At 48.7% G+C, this 16,212-nt stretch overlaps 6 protein-coding genes across 6 annotated transcripts; 3 read left to right on the top strand and 3 right to left on the bottom strand.

Annotated features, from left to right (window-relative positions):
* Positions 1–162: 162 nt before the first annotated feature.
* On the top strand, positions 163–2,269 carry Asppvi_004475 (fungal specific transcription factor domain-containing protein; the record flags this gene model as incomplete). The annotated part of the gene is made up of 4 exons (XM_043300428.1): positions 163–411; positions 495–1,001; positions 1,054–1,721; positions 1,771–2,269. The coding sequence occupies 4 exons, from the start codon at positions 163–165 to the stop codon at positions 2,267–2,269; spliced, it is 1,923 nt and encodes a 640-aa protein (XP_043156363.1).
* A 580-nt stretch (positions 2,270–2,849) lies between these two features.
* On the top strand, positions 2,850–4,483 carry Asppvi_004474 (MFS transporter; the record flags this gene model as incomplete). The annotated part of the gene is made up of 3 exons (XM_043300427.1): positions 2,850–3,126; positions 3,182–4,131; positions 4,178–4,483. The coding sequence occupies 3 exons, from the start codon at positions 2,850–2,852 to the stop codon at positions 4,481–4,483; spliced, it is 1,533 nt and encodes a 510-aa protein (XP_043156362.1).
* Positions 4,484–6,177: 1,694 nt separating this feature from the next.
* On the top strand, positions 6,178–8,404 carry Asppvi_004473 (dipeptidyl peptidase III; the record flags this gene model as incomplete). The annotated part of the gene is made up of 7 exons (XM_043300426.1): positions 6,178–6,306; positions 6,361–7,177; positions 7,234–7,283; positions 7,338–7,776; positions 7,829–7,902; positions 7,952–7,975; positions 8,021–8,404. The coding sequence occupies 7 exons, from the start codon at positions 6,178–6,180 to the stop codon at positions 8,402–8,404; spliced, it is 1,917 nt and encodes a 638-aa protein (XP_043156361.1).
* A 553-nt stretch (positions 8,405–8,957) lies between these two features.
* On the bottom strand, positions 8,958–9,872 carry Asppvi_004472 (uncharacterized protein; the record flags this gene model as incomplete). The annotated part of the gene is made up of 2 exons (XM_043300425.1): positions 8,958–9,458; positions 9,615–9,872. The coding sequence occupies 2 exons, from the start codon at positions 9,870–9,872 to the stop codon at positions 8,958–8,960; spliced, it is 759 nt and encodes a 252-aa protein (XP_043156360.1).
* Positions 9,873–10,163: 291 nt separating this feature from the next.
* On the bottom strand, positions 10,164–10,516 carry Asppvi_004471 (uncharacterized protein; the record flags this gene model as incomplete). The annotated part of the gene is given in 2 exon segments (XM_043300424.1): positions 10,164–10,341; positions 10,359–10,516. The coding sequence occupies 2 exon segments, from the start codon at positions 10,514–10,516 to the stop codon at positions 10,164–10,166; spliced, it is 336 nt and encodes a 111-aa protein (XP_043156359.1).
* A 4,635-nt stretch (positions 10,517–15,151) lies between these two features.
* On the bottom strand, positions 15,152–15,886 carry Asppvi_004470 (uncharacterized protein; the record flags this gene model as incomplete). Its single annotated transcript, XM_043300423.1, has 2 exons — positions 15,152–15,560; positions 15,615–15,886. 2 exons carry the CDS (start codon positions 15,884–15,886, stop codon positions 15,152–15,154), a joined length of 681 nt encoding a protein of 226 aa, XP_043156358.1.
* Positions 15,887–16,212: the final 326 nt, after the last annotated feature.

The following is a 16,212-nucleotide window of genomic DNA, read 5'->3' as shown; positions in this document are numbered from 1 at the left end:
ACCTCTTGTCTGCCATGTCGTCGCCGAAAGGTCAAATGCGATCGCCGACAACCCATTTGTTTTACATGTGAGCGAGGCAATCACGCCTGTTCCTATGTGTCTTCTCAGCCATCACCAGTCTCACAACCCAGCCGGGTGACCAAATCAACAACTTGGTCCAAGATGTCCTCTTCCACACTGACTGGGATCAATCCCAGACTCCAGCGGCTGGCGGACATCCTGGCCCAAGCACAGGAGCTGCCATATGAAGCCTCCGAGCAAAGTCCATCCTTGCCGGAAGCATATCGATCTTCACCTCTTCCCAAAGATGCGGCAACCCCGCAGCGCCAATCGCAGGAAGATGTGCTCGTCTTAGAAAACGGAGTACCTCGCTTTATTTCCGGTAGACACTGGACCTGGATGGCTGAAGAGGTGCGCAAACAATGAACCCCGTACACTTGTAGCGAAGAGAAACTATGTGAAAATGAATGGATATCTGATTGCTCACCAAGCAGATTCAAGATATCCAATCTCTGCTCAAGGAGTTGCAAGAGTCGTCGGCCCAACAGGCTCCAGACGATCATCTACTCTGGGAAACTGATACCTCACCATCTAATGTGTACTGCTTTTATCCCGATACTCGAGGAGATTGCTATTTACTGCTGAATGTTTTCCTGGCCAATGTCGATCCCGTAGTCCGAATAGTGCATCGTCCCAGTTTGGCTCGTCGCTTTGATGGATTTATTCGTACCCATTACTCCCTGGACAAGACTCCAGTCGGCAGCAGTTGTCACTATATGACATTCGACATCAATCAATCTGACACGTTTGAGCCGCTGGCCATGTCCATTTTCTATGCAGCCATTAATAGCATGAAGGAAACAGATGTTTCTGCAGCTTTCAACACTGACAAATCCCGTCTCCTGCTGAGGTACCGAGCCGGGATCGAAGTATACCTGAAGCAACATGACTTCATGACCTCCAGGGTCTTTGAGGTGTTACAAGCATTTGTCATCTTTTTGGTGAGTTTTGAATCGGTGGAAGATTACCTTCATAGCTAATACACAGTCGCAGACTGCCCAATATCGCGAAGATGATATAGGCAAAGTGTGGCCCTTGACGGGTCTTGCCATTCGCATGGCCACTAGTCAAGGCCTCCACCGTGACCCATTGGCACTACCACAGGGAACGATTGACATAGTGCAAGTTGAGCTGCGCCGCCGTTTATGGGCACAGATCTGTCATCTAGACTTTAGGGCTGCGGAGGGTCACGGCTTCGCTCCTTCAATCCACGAGTCTGATTTTGATACGCGTCTTCCTCTTAATGTGGATGATGTCGATCTAATAGAAGGAGTTGCGCCCTCTACCAGACTATTGGATGCGCCTAAATTCACAGATATGACCATCTATCTGCTTCGGGTCACAGCCGCCCAATGTTACGGGCGCATTATCCAGATCACACACGCATCACGAAAGAGAATCCGCGCTTGTTCTCAGGGACCTTTGGGAGAAGCTCAAGTTTTGTCGGAACTTCAAACCCTGTTAAGAACTGCCGAGGCCATGGCAGCGGAGCTGGAGACGGCACTAGATAATCTTGTCCAATACTGCGACAGAAGGGTCAGCTTGCAATCAATGGCCTTACAACTCAGTGCTCATCTAAAGTCCAAATTCTGGGTCATATTTTGGATCCAGATATCTCGCCAGGACCGCGAGAAGATCATCAGCCCGGCCATGCGAAGGAGGTAATCACCCAAGGTCCGATCAACGCCTTACATTTGCTGACTTACGAAGTATATTCATGGATGCAGCCACGACTGTAGAGAACTGGTGTACCATCGCCTCAAGCAAGGAGTGTGAACCATTCCAATGGCATATTTCTTCACATGCCGGCTTCTACCCCATCCTTTACGTGCTTTCTGAGGTTCGTAGCCCTGTATTTCAAACACCGGAATGGGCCGATCTTCGACAAAGGGGTTTGCAGGTAGCCAATGCGATTCATGAAACCCGCGGGCAGCACACCACCGGGGCATGGGCAGTCATTAACTGGTTGATTGAGCGAATTCGATCCCAGAGTCTCGATATCGCCGAGGACAATCGAACAGCTGGTCTCACGCCAGGACCACAGGACGATCCGAGGTTGATGAGATCAGGGGTGGATAGCCTGGCTTCGGCCGGGATAGAATTAGAGGCTGCGGATTTTCTGGGCTTTACGAACCTGGGAGACTTTGACTTCCCTGACCTTGGGGGTCTTGACCCGATGTCGTTTTCTAGTCCTTCACAGTGGAGCTGATGCGCTGATACGCGTGAATACCGGCCTGATTGATTCGCCGGGATCACTTCATTCAGCTCCGCTGTAACCTTTCGAGTTTTGGGCCTTGAGGATTATATCCTTGGGAATGCATCTCTTTATGCACTGTGTCATTCACTCCGAGCTCATGCAAGACCTCTGACTCTGGTCTAACTCAGACTTCACGCAACAATCCATGTCCAGGGTATTATCCTAGGGTTGGTGCTTTGAGTGTAGCAATGAATGTCCGACCCGTCCAGACATAGAATGTACAATTTAGTTCATGAACCCCTCAACAGCCCATTTCTAATACTGTATACCACCTTATGACAGATGAGCATACGGTATGGAGAGGATGTGGGCCGCTGTAGCGTAGCGGATCCTCTGAAGCCTTAGACTCTATGGAGGAGACCAGGGTTGGCTCGGCCGAGGGGACCCACAGCTCGTGCGACGCTATTATAGCGCACTCTGAAGTATACGAATAAGGATATAGATAGGAAGAGGTATGGTCAGTATATATAGAGCTGATGAAAACAACATAACAATATGAGACTTCGAAATCGCTAAACTGAAGTAGATCAGAATGTCCGAGTTCGACGATCACAGAAGCGAGACACCTCAATCACCACCGGACGGGGAGAATCTGGAATCCCTGAGCCGCATGAAAAAAGCCGATAATGAACAAGAGAAAGAGAGTCGAAATGGTTCTCGTCATGTTCGTCGAGGATTCCTATCCTGTCTGTGTTTCGTCCCAGCCATCGAAGACCCGCGACAATACCCTGCGGGACGGAAGTGGTTCCTGACGGCCATAGTGGCAGGCGGCGGATTGGTCGTGCCTCTGAGCAGTGGCGTCTTGTTCCGTATGCCTTCCCTAACTGTCTCTGCTGAGGGAATTGATAGTGATATCATTGACAGCCTGCCTCATCATGATCGCCGAGGATCTCCATACGACCGTCTCCGTCGTGAACCTGTCTATCGCGTTTGGCTCTCTCTCTGTCGCCATCACGCCTCTCTGGTGGTCCCATCTAGCAGAACTCTACGGCCGCCGACTAGTCTATCTCCTCTCCTTCTTCTTCCTCGGCCTCTTCAGCATCCTAGCCGCCATCAGCCCTAACATATGCATGTTCGTTGCAATGCGACTCCTCAGCGGGGCCGCCAGCGCTTCCCTCCAGGCCGTCAGCGCCGGTACCATCTCCGATATGTTCGACGCACAAGAACGAGGCAAAGCCATGGGCGCGTTCATGCTCGGCCCGATGCTCGGCCCCATGTTCGCTCCCATTATCGGCGGCGCCTTGGTCACCCGGTGGAGCTGGCGCAGCACGCAGTGGTTCATGGTGATCTATGGATGGGCTGTTTTTCTCATCATGCTGTTCTTCATGCCAGAGACGGCGACGAACCTCGAAGAGAACCAGCGGAATGAGCGGGCTACGTCGACACGACCCGCGACGAGAGTTGTAAATCTCTTGCTGAAACCCGTCCAGGCGGCTGCCTTGCTGCAACACCCGCCCATCCTGATCACCGTGTATTACACAAGTATTGTCTTCGCAACGTACTACCTCATTTGCGTCTCCATCGAAGATACCTTTGCCTTGCCGCCGTACTCGTGGAGCTCGGTCATTGTTGGAGTCGCGTATATCCCCGCCGGCCTGGGCCTGCTGTTTGGTGCGATCATCGGCGGCCGCTGGCAGGATTATATTATGAAGCGGACAGCGAAGGAAGAAGGACGCTTTGACGACGATGGCAATCTCATCTTACATCCTGTTGACCGGCTCGGCGAGAACTTCTTGGTGGCGGGTATTCTCTTCCCGGGGGCTCTGTTATGGTGGGGATGGACGGCAGACAAGCATGTATTCTGGCTGGTGCCGGTAAGTACGTTTTGCATCTAGGTAACTGGCAACTGAGAATATGTAGTTGATCGGCAACTTCTTCTACGGCTTTGCGGGGATGATCCTCACCAATGTGACCATGACGATGCTGACCGAGTTCACGCCCAAGAGGTCAACTATGGGCGTCGCGGTGAACAATCTGATGCGGAACAGTTTGTCCTGTGTGAGTGCGGTGATTGCCCAGCCTCTCTTTGATGCTATCGGCACTGGCTGGTCGTTTACAGCAGTCTGTCTCTTCTGTCTGCTCAGTGGGATACCTTTGATTCTGTTGCGGATCAAGCGGGACGAGTGGAGTGCGAGGATGAGGGAGGCTCTGGGCGATATGCAGTAGTGCATACTCTGATACATGCTTGGTTATAAAGTGTTTGATAGTAGAATGGAGAATTAATAGAATTACAAAGCTCTGATGTTAAAAAGATATTATCTCCGTCAGGAAAAAGCAATCTGAACAGCCTGCAAAATAACCTGCAACAGAGCCAGCAGCGTACCAAACGCCCCAAAGACAATGACAGCCCACAATACAGAGATTAGATATAAAGCCGAGATATGGTCTTCATCGCCGTGGCTGAGCTTCCCCATAATGCCGTCTTCAGAGAGCAGTGGCATCAACTCGTTAAAAGTGATTGACTCCCTCGTGAGAGATACTCGGCAATCTTGAAGAGGGCTCTTTCAAACTGTCCGAGCCGCTGCGTACGGCCATGCTTTATCTCCTGGCAATTCAATGGGTCGAAGAATTCCGATGCATTTGCTGTAGTTGCCATGCAAGCCAAGAACTATACCATGACTGACATTTAGGCTGGTGGGATGATTGTTGTGCCGAAAGGAGACCATGCTTACCATTATGAGAAGCCAGGGGATTGGAGGTCACTCTTCTGTTCAGAGACACGCACCTATGCAGATTCCGAGTTTGTTTTCACTTACCAAAAAGGTTCGCTTGTTGAAAGTCCTTCTGGAGATGAGACCTCCAGTGAAACCCTCACCATATTTCACAACTAGGCAGCCTGCTGGGATTTTCCTGATAGTGCGTGTATTCAGCAGGATGGGCATTGGGGAATATAAAATAATAAAGCCATCATCTACTTGAAAACAGAAAGGGCGAAGCAATATAAGCACCGCTTTTCCCTCTGCTTCAGGCCAATCGAACTGTGGCCCTGATATGCACGTTCTTCCACATGTCTGCTTCCCGCTGCGCATGCAGTTCGGCAAGGTCTTGAGGCTGCCCTAGATATTTCGAGATCTTGCCGAACTGCAGCCAGCTTGCGGCTATATTAGTTAAATAAACCACCGACTCGCGCTTGACATAGGGTATTATATAGTCCACATATAACTGTTCGTCGTTTCCAGTAAAAAGGTACACAATAGAATCAGGAGCTGGAGAGCACCATATGCTGGACTTCTATGCACGAAGTGTAAAGCAGATGCATCAATCTGATGGGCTATAGATTAGTAGAACTTAGACTCATGTAGCAGACAAGGATAAATTCCACCACAGCTAGTGGGATTACTTCAACAGCCGCCCTGGCGGGGAACTGGGGAGATGCCGCCAGTAATAAAGCCACGATAAGCTCGGCCATGCCTCTAAATTTAATCAAACGCAGCTCAACCAAGCTTTGCATATGCTTTAGGGCACAATATATATTTTATCCTCTATTGTAGACGACTCATGGAGCTCTCTCACGTGGTCATCTGCGGGGTGACATTCACAACAAATAATGTCTCTTGACTCTCCTCATCCTGACATCTTCTCGAGAAGTCTTCAAGCATCGCAATCGGCCAATCGGGAACCAGATAATCTCTCGAGGCCATAACAATGCGTGAGCCCGAGATATTTCAGCTTTCGGTAGCGGCCTCTTTGAAGGCCTCACCAGCAAAGAGAAGCTCTATGCCCACCACACGGCCAGGTAAGACTCGAACACATCGACATTTAACATCCAAACTGAGAGTTAGATAAGAGCCGCATGGCATGGGACAAGAATCATTCTCCGACAAGTGTCCCCAGAAGCAATCGATATTTTCGACTTCATCATGGCCCTTCACCATAGCTGTGATGGTCAATGGGAACAGCTAGCAAGGAGAGCGCAAGTGGACATGACTGAAGTGGAAAAGTTCCTTAACTACGCAGCGGCTTTTCTCTCTAACATTGGTAATTACTTCGTGAGTACCTACGTCCTTGTGTCTTCTGCATTCAATAATTTGATTATGTTGTAGGGCTCTGGGGATCAGAAGTTCCATCCTCAAACCTCACCAGATGAGCTGGAGAAGCTTGCGAACTGTGATCCTACCACGGCGCAAATGTTTGCAAAAGTCCGAGATGCATTGTTTCGACCATTGCCCAATAGTCTGGGTGTTCCCAGCGAAACTTCCCAAAGCACATACTATCTTGGAGATGAAACGCTTGAAAATATGGACGAGGTCTCCACCGTGTCCAAGTTGATGGAATCATCGAGAATCTTTCCCGAGAATACTAGATTGAAGAAGAGTGTCAAAACTGAAGGTGACATTACCCTCCGAACATATGATATCCTGCAAGCCTCAGTAGAAGAAGACGAAGCCACACTTCAGGAACCCGATGATCACTCTGCCAATAGCACAAGAATTCGCTTGGTTCGGGGTGATCACAAAGAAGAACTCAAAAAGATCAATCAGAGCCTGAGAGAAGCTAAGAAGTACGCAGCCAATTGCGAACAGCAGAGACTGCTGGCGGACATTGCAGAAAGCTTTTCTTCTGGCGACCTCAATCCCTACAGGGAAGCACAAAGGGTTTGGGTCAAGGACAAGGCCCCAAAGGTAGAGACTGTCTTTGGATTCGTTGAGCCGTACAGAGATCCCCTTGGAATTCGTGCTGAGTTCGAAGGTATCGTCGGAATATCAGACTCAGGAAAAACAAAAGTGCTGCGCAGGCTCGCTGAGATTGCCTCTGAAATTATTCCTCAGCTACCTTGGGCTGAGGGATACGAGGAGAATAATGGAAAAGGCCCATTTGAGAAGGAGCTTTTCGATATTCCTGATTTTGCAAGCGTCCAAAGTGGGTTGCATCATGGGGACCTTTCCTCAAATCATGGAGAGCTAATGAGACCGTAGTTCTGGCTTATTGCTCTAGCCTGGTGTTTCCGGGGATCAATCTTCCAAATGTGAGTGATCGCCTGCATAAGAGAAACCGCCATTGACTAACTTCCAATTGATAGTACAATGACATCAGACAAGAAGATGGTTTCAAAAACATTATCTTTGCTAACCGCATGATAGCAGAGAGTAAACGAGCCAGGGGTATCCACATGATCMATGAATCAGAGCGCAAAGTCTTCCAGGAGCACCGCTTTATAGCATACTACATTTGGGTAGTTCTTCATGAGATACTCGGCCATGGCACGGGCAAGCTCCTTGTAGAGGACTCACAGGGGCATTTCAACTTTGACAGAGAGCACCCGCCATGGAACCCACTCTCTGGAAAGCCCATTGACAGTTGGTATGGTCCAGGGGAAACCTGGACAGGAGTTTTCGCAGATTTGGCGACGACTGTGGATGAGTGTCGCGCTGAACTTGTTGGTGCTTATCTGATTGACGTTCCTGAGATCCTGGAGCTTTTCGGATGCACTGTAGACAGCAAGATTAAACCTGCCGATGGTAAGAGCCCGATAAACGCATAGGATGTGGCCCTGACCTTTCTGTGACCAAGTGGTCTATAATCTCTATCAGCAATTAGGAGTTGATGGACTGCGAGCACTCGAGAATTACAACCCATCCACCAAGGTAGGTGCGACTATACGAAGACAAACAACAGAAGCTAAAACTATTCTAGAAATGGGGTCAAGCACACAGCAGAGTAAGTAGTATCAAGCGCCAAAGCGACTGTCTCTAACCATTTCAGGCACATTTCGGTATGCTCCAACATATGCTTCGTGACAGCAGTGGCCTCTACAATATCATTCATGATAAGGAGAGCCAGAATTTGACAGTCCAAGTCAATCGATCCCGTCTTCAGGAAGGCAAGGCTTCCCTTGGCCGGATGCTTCTCCGCTTGCATATCTACCGCTGCACAGCGGATATACGCAGCTGCCGCGAGTTCTATGAAGATCTGACTACAGTCAATGACGAAGCTTTAGGATGGAGGGAGGTGGTACTCATGAAGAAGGTCCCCCCATTGGCATTTTGCCATGCAAATACCTTTCTAGAAGGAGACAGTGTCATCTTGAAGGAGTATGAACCTACTGTTCGTGGGCTTATCCAAAGCTGGGCAGAGAGGGATGTCTAACGTCCTGGCTATTATTCGTGTTTATAAAGTTAGAACAAAGAGAACTCTCGCTGACCAGCATGCCCGCCCCCCTCCAGGATGGCAATGACGTTTTTGACATTGTTGTACATATAAAGCTACTGCAGACATATCCTCCGATGGAGACATGAGATTTGAGCAGTCCACAATGACATTAGTATTAAGTGTAGAGGGACAGCTTTTTCAAGTCAGTGCACACAGAGTGTCATTTGACTCTCTTATTGTTGTAGACAGAGAAAAAGGCAGGACAAGCAGGACGGCGCTGGACAGCCATGTGGCATGTCGACTGTTCTTCTTTGCTTTGTTCAAGACTACTAACATATATCTGAACAGGGTATATGGCGGCCTAAGACCATGAATACAGTTTCTTGAGTTTATGCTATACCTAGTCTGACATGCCTGGGTGCCCAAGCAGTAGCCAACCGCAAAGATTCAGCCTGATACGTAGAGCTAGAGGACAACTGGGGCTAGAAATGTTGCGGAGGATACAAGACTTGTTTCTTATAAATTGAACGATCACCAGTTGTTTTCCAGGTTATGTCACATGAGTTAGCCCGGTTGGCTGGCATAGCGCTCCAGTTGTCAACGCAAATGATATGCCGAAGAGACGATTGATCTCCTCGCCAAACCGGCCACGATCCAGCTGACCCAGCAAATCTCCAAAAAGGGACGTCAGGCCGTTCCGTAGGATAGAAGCAGTCTCGAAATACGCAGGATACATCCCTGCAAACGCCCAATCTATCAACCAGACCTTTCCTCGACCATCCAGAATGATATTTCGCGGGTGAAGGTCCATATGACACATCACCAGATCCCGAAAAAGGCCACGCAACCCCTCGTGCGCCTGGTCCACTACGCCAAACCCACGGCAGACTGCAAGGCGGCCATCGAACCACCGCTCCATATCCTCCTGGAAGACAAAGGGGCCAGCGCCATAGTCGGTGAAAAAGGCACCGTTCGAGACACCGCCACCGATTGGACCCGGTTTGTTCGATTTGAGAAGTCGAAGCTCTTGTACGAATTGGTGCAACTGTTGCTGGATATCGAGAAACGTCACTCAGTGTAGGCCAGACTTCATCAAGCTGTTGGCCACTTAAGTAACTCATCGCTATATAGCAACTTAAGTAACTCATCGCTATATAGCATGTGGTATCTTCTCTATCAACCCGCTTGTCTCCCATGCGTCTAAAACGGTGGGAAGTCGAATGTTTGTATGTTGGGCGACAAATCTCATATTGCTGGCTTCCCAGATGTGGACGTCGGAGCCGTACTTAACAACGATGCCCGAGGAAACACGCACAATTCGGACCCCTCCGTTCTCCCATAATCTTGGAAGAGCATCTAAAGCTTGGAGGAGTTGGTCTCGACCAAGATTTTGTATATCATTGTCCTTGAGCGGGAAATCACTTCCCGTTTCTTGGGGACGCCGGAGCCCAGGTAGTTCTGGCATTGCTATATTCAATATATTAGAGAGGAGATTAATGTTGAGATCTCCAACACTTGCCTTGACTGAACTGGTCTGCCAGGCGAATGGGAAGAATTGCAGTAGATGTTATGCCGTCGACGAGAACATGCAAGGAATCTAACCCACATGAACCACAGGGGCTGTTTATGCATTTAACTCTGACTCCAGTTCCGACTAATGAAGCTGCCAGCGCTTTAAAATTGCATCTCAACCGAATCCTCGCTTGTTGCCTCTTCTTAAATAGAATATAAAAGCAACATTCTATCCCCGAGTCCCTTACGCACGACCACGACCGCGTCCCGTCACAGCATCCGCTCCTATTTGCCGCCACCTACTTCTTGTCTCCGACCGCAGCTGTCGCGGCGTCCTACCCGCTGCATCCGGTTGATCCATCATCCTATCATCACCAGAGACCTCCTGCAGGATAGTCACCATCTCATCCTGCGCTCTGATCCTGCCCGCGACCATAACCCCCCCTCAATCTTCTTGTCATAAGTCTCCCTGGGCTGGAGAATTCCACCTGCCACTTCATAGAAGGCCGTGTCCCCCTTGGCATTACTGGCATGGACATCAGCACCTCGACTGAGTAGGAACTCGGCCGCCTGCACCTGGTGTAAATTGATGGCCATGATGTGAAGAGCGGTGTACCCATCCTTATCTGCATGGTTGACGCTAGCACCATGCGATACCTGCAAGTCATGTAAAGCAGTATTGATAGCCTCACCAGCCACGGAGTGGTAAGCAATTATAGGCAGTAGAGTGTGGCCATGGCTATCCGAAACACTTGCATCTGCCTCATGCTCTCGCAAGAACTGATTACGAGATCAGCGTGCCTGCTCCGTGTTCGTCCTGGACATTGATGGCCCTACGGTTGCTGGCAAGGAGCAGCCTGAATGCCTCAATAAGCCGGGAGCTGATTTCATCGTCAGGGAGCCCGCATTCGCGAGTATCGTGGCCTGCGGCTGCCCGGTGAAACAGGAGACGCCCATTGCTATCGTGGCAGGAAACCAAGTCTGTGATACCATGGCCGACAGCACCGCTGTCAGCACGGTAGTCAACAGCGCTTTAATCGACTCCGGATTCCAAGACGATCTGGCCAGGTGAAGTGCAGTGATATCCCGCGGTGAAGTCTTCTCCCTCCCAAATCCTCCAGCGTCCATAGGGTTATGTGTGTGCTGCTTCTTAGTCGGCCGCAGATTTCATTAAGAGACATTGTTGTAGGGTGAATATACACGCAGAAAGCTCCTAGACACAAAATCTGACATGCAAGGATGAACATCCAACAAGCCATGAAGTTACTCTGATGGCCAATTTTGACCTTTGGGAACTGAGTGGACAAGAACCTAGCGGAGGGAGCTCCTCCGAAACCCTATTAACAGCACTCTATCCTGCTCCTCTCATATTATGTTCTGACTCTTAGTTTAGTAATGAACTAATATCGGATCACTGGTCATGTAAAACATGAAATAACGTTTAAGGGTGACAAAGGTAGTACAAGCTCAAATGCCGTCGCTACCCACTCGGTAACTGACATTACCCAGCACCACTTCTGCCTATATGGACTTGTATGCCTGGTAATAACGCCGTTGCCAGGCTGTGAGCAATGGTTCAATTCAATATATAGAGTCCATATTGGAATATGGCTAGCACATACGACCATAGGGTGTGGAAAACAGGGCTTCCCGTCCGCTCAGCCGTACTTAAGCCCCAATCATCAACGTGGTCGAAAGTTATATGCGCCCTTGAAGGCCTGCTGCTTTATGGGTGAGAGATGCTAAACCATAGGGTGAGTGTAGGTGAGTGAAGGTGAGCTGAGTGATGCTATCCAATACCATGGGTGAGCATGGGTGATCAGTAGGTGATAGTGTGATTCTATAATTACTACGCTCCATCTATTGCTAGCTTAAATATGAGGGCCTCCTCTCTACTTAATCATTATCTCGACAGTATGTATAGGATATAGTGAATATCTACATCTTTAAAGAGAGAGTGGTATATTATCCTAGTAAATAGCCTATTAATAGGAGATGTCTAGCCTGTACTCCTTTTGCTATTTGCCTATTCCTTGCCCTCACTTTCATCATTTCACCTCTCCTCCCCATAAGTACCGTCATTTTCTAAATCTCACCTTAATATGCTTTAGAGCCCACTTCCTTGCGCTGTACTGAAGCATTCTTCTCTTTTCTTAAAAAGAAAAAATCGAATGTGCTTACTATACCTCCAGCGCATCTTGAAGATTGATGGGTGCACACATAACACCCTTAGGGCTAAAGACCCTCAGCAGATCGATCACCTTGGGTCCTAGGTTGTTGCTAGCTTTTCAGTTTAATCAATTAATGCTATTAAAGAGTCACAAAGAAATGTCCAGGATAGAAAGTGCGCAACAGCAGCTTAACTAAAATAAACTATAAGCATAAACAGGAATGCTAGAAAGGAGGGCAGGGCGAAGTATATACAGCCACTTAGCAACCAGCTTCCTCAATATCCTGGGTGATCCAAACATATCTCCATTCAGACCCCTGCAGTACACCAACCAAGAATGGCAAGGGCCTCCCAGCTGCCAAAAGAGTATTTAGGCCCAAGCTATTGCAGGGGTAAAAGTAACCTTGCCTCGTGCAGGGAAAAGTGTTAGGCTTGGCTTAGTGCCCAGTCCTTTTGTCTAGCTGAAGACTCAACTAAGCAAACAGCGACTAGCTGTCAACAGTCGTACAAAAAGCGGGACGTGCACAAAGCCTTAGCATTTGAGAGGGAGGCTCTGTACACCAGAGCTGCTAGAAAGCACCTTGCGTTAAAGGATTACTTCCTAGTGATGTGCCGTCCCGATTCCGGCTTAGTGTCAAGTCGGCGTTTGCGATCTACATATTCCGGGTTTTGGTATACCTCGACTGGTCTGACCAGGGTCGCCTCCCGAGGACTTTATAGCGTAAAAGGCTGAATGTGTACTTGTCGGACTTCTAAATACAAGTCATTTTACGGCTTATGCCTCATATATCTGAATAGGTTTAATGTTCCTGTATTTTCCCTATTGCATTTCTTATATAACTGACACAGTGTGTGGGAATAATAACAAAACTGCCGATGAACGGGCCAAAGGGCATTATGGTATCGTAGAAGAGAAAAGCCAGACTGGGGCTATTTCGCTATCAATGCATGAACCTGCTGATGCATAATTAATGATTAAGAGACCATCCACTATCTGCTCTTACCCAATTATGGCTCATGCCTCTTCTTCGTACTACCTTCGCTCGAGCATCCCTGTGCCAATGTCTAGGCTGTGATAGAAATGCGCTGTTCGCAGTTCTATGATTCCTTTTTCCGAGCTCCTTCCTTGACAACCGTTCTCCCGTGCGCACTGGCAAAATATTATGGTATCAGCCACACCGTTGGATAGGGCGAGTAGGTAAAAGCCAGCTCTTCGCATTCCAGTAACCAAGGTTCCCATTTAGTTCTTACCACTATTTGCGTCTCTTAGCAGATAGCCTCTTCGTAATGTTGTTAACTATAGTTCCCTGTCCCATTTCCAGGGCGATCTCAGCCAGCCATAAGTCTAATTAGGTTAACCTGCCTGAGATTGCTTTTGGTAAATGCACTTGCGTTTCAACCCTATGACGGTTGCAGTATAGTTGAGAATCCAAACATCAAAGAGATAATAGGGTGAGGATTTAGATATACCTCAGAGAAGGGATCTCTTTCCTAATAGCTTACTGTCAACAGAGCTACGTTATTAGCCCTATCAGGAACTTTCTATCTCCACTGAGTTCGTTGCGTCACCACTCACGGAAGTGGCTGCAACAGACATTCACCACATTAGATACCTCGCATGAAAGACCCAAGAGCTAGTTGCGCGTACAGTAGTCAATCATTCCTAGTTATCTTCCCTTCCCAACCTCCGCCCCTGCGGTAAATGTTTTCTCTGTTTATAAATCTCACATTTCCCGTTTGCCAGTGACATTTCTGAATCCAGTCAGCATCTAAAAAATGTATCTCGCTATCCCACAACCAAGTGTTAGAAGATTCAGGTGCTCCTGGGCACAATGTGGCAAGGTCGGCTCAATCATCAATTCGGTCGTCCGGCGGCGTGTAGAAAAGAGCCACACTAATCCTGCGCTTAGCCCTTCAATCGCAAATCCGACCTTTGTCGACACTACCGGACCCATACCAACACGCGACCATACCATTGCACCGTAAACGGGTGTGATAAAAGCTTCATCCAGCGCAGCGCCCTGACCGTCCATTTCCGAACACACACAGGGGAACGCCCCTATATCTGTAGCTTTGAAGGCTGTGACAAAGCCTTTTCTGATGTGGGTTGACTCTCAAGACAATATGGTCATTCCTTGGTAACATCACGCAGTCATCGAGTTTGGCCCGGCATCGCCGCGTCCACATAGCAACAATACTATACGAATGTCCCGAAATAACATGTTCAAAAAGGTATCCTCTGCCTCCATTCTTTATCATGAGTAAACACCATGAATAAACTAGACAGGAACCCTGTGATAGCTTTTCTCGCAGGGAAACACTAGTGAATCATTGGCATCGGTATCATCCTCCAAGCGAGATCCCACCAACGCGAGTGCATTCGTCCGAATTAATAGCGCAGACATACTATCTATCAACGGTTCCCCATTTCCCAAACAACAGTTTCCCCCCTTCCCAGGGCTACGCGTTCTATTCGCAATATGGTTTACCCACGAGCTCTACCGTGGTGCGAGCAAGTATACCGTGTCCGTCGATCATTTCTGTGCCAAGTATGCATGAAACGCAGTACCCAGCATCTGGTATAGAACATCTTGTCCGAAGCAGAATTAGTGATTATTAAAGTTTAGACCCCCAGTGGCGACCTGACGACCAGTTATCGGGTAGCTTGAGCAGTCGTTACTAGTTGTGTGAGTGATCTTGGACTAAGGAGACCAGGTTTTCGAAGATGTATTGCGGGTGTTGTATGGGGATTTAGCACTCTAGATGGTATAAGTTGTACTGGAGCGGCCTAACAGCATTGTATATGAATCACAGCCTAACCAAGAGAAGCTTGCTAATATACTCTAAAATCGTCAACTTACATCCCATGCAATGGTAAGTCAATACTGTGAACATCTACGAACTAAGATCTAACAATCAAAACTATACCCATAAAGACGGTAATGCGTTGAAAGGATCAGGACTTTGGCGCGCCGCAGGCTAAGCGGTTGTCAGCCAAAGCATTGCAAATTCGGTCATACCTGCTTCCTGCGCTTCAATTTGTCGATAGACACAGACATATGTCAAGGCAAACGCTCAATCTCAGGGGGTTCAGCATACATGATATGCCACAGCGGAGTCAGCAGAAACGAATAGAGTCTGGGATACACCTTGACCACCAACACCTTCTTCCACCCAACACTCTCATCCAGCCCATCATTCTCGTCGTCTTCCTCATTAGGCCCATCCCCTCCACGTCGCCCCATCCCCTCCCGACGAAGCCTCCTCTCCTCCATCTGATCAAACCAGCTCATATTCAACACAATAACATACGTAGTAGAAGTCCGATAATCAGCCGCCCGCCATTCACTCGGCGCCGGGCCCCCCAGAACCGACTCCAGCGCTTCCTGATCAACCACAAGCGGATACCCATGCCGGACATCTCCGGGCTGGTACTCCCCATACATAGATCTCATCAACTCCCGATGCCGTCTGCACCATGTTAGTTATAGCATAATTAGAAGTTAGCAACGCGGCAAAGCCTACCGCGAGATTTCCTCCTTGGAACAATTCTCCAGCGCAGGATCCTGCTGCACATTCCACTCAAGCTGGGGGAGAATTGCTTCCCCATCGCGGCCGCGTTCCCGCGCGCTGAGGAGAGTTTTCTCCGCGAAGCCTTTCATGCGCGAGAGGAATTGCTCCCATCTAGCTTCGTCATCGTAGGAGCAGGTGCGGTAGATGAAGAAGCCCCAGCTCTGGGCGCCGGTTTTGGTGAGTTCTTCGCGGACGCAGGTTGCGTCTGTTTTTTCGTAGGACATTTCAGAGATGAGGAGGAAAGAGGATAATGTAGTTGATATGATGAGTGAAGGATGGATGATTTGCGATGTGATGTGATGGATGCGAGGTGATCGTCGCCCATTAGTTGTTGTTAAAATATAATACCACTATGACTATGGATATGAGACCCTAGACTGACGAGGACCATGTCCGGACGCCTTTTTGGCCTAGTGGTATTATAATTCAATAGTTGTGGTCCGGTGAAAAAGGGGATTTCCCGGGTCACATGATTTGCATGCCTCTTGGAATCTCGGTAAGCAGACTTAGGGTTACCAACATATCCATGCAACCGAGTGCTGGAGGACAG

The sequence above is a fragment of the Aspergillus pseudoviridinutans genome (assembly GCF_018340605.1).
Source record: "Aspergillus pseudoviridinutans IFM 55266 DNA, scaffold_3, whole genome shotgun sequence".
Taxonomy (NCBI): domain Eukaryota; kingdom Fungi; phylum Ascomycota; class Eurotiomycetes; order Eurotiales; family Aspergillaceae; genus Aspergillus; species Aspergillus pseudoviridinutans.
This window is presented reverse-complemented; position numbering and strand designations above follow the sequence as displayed.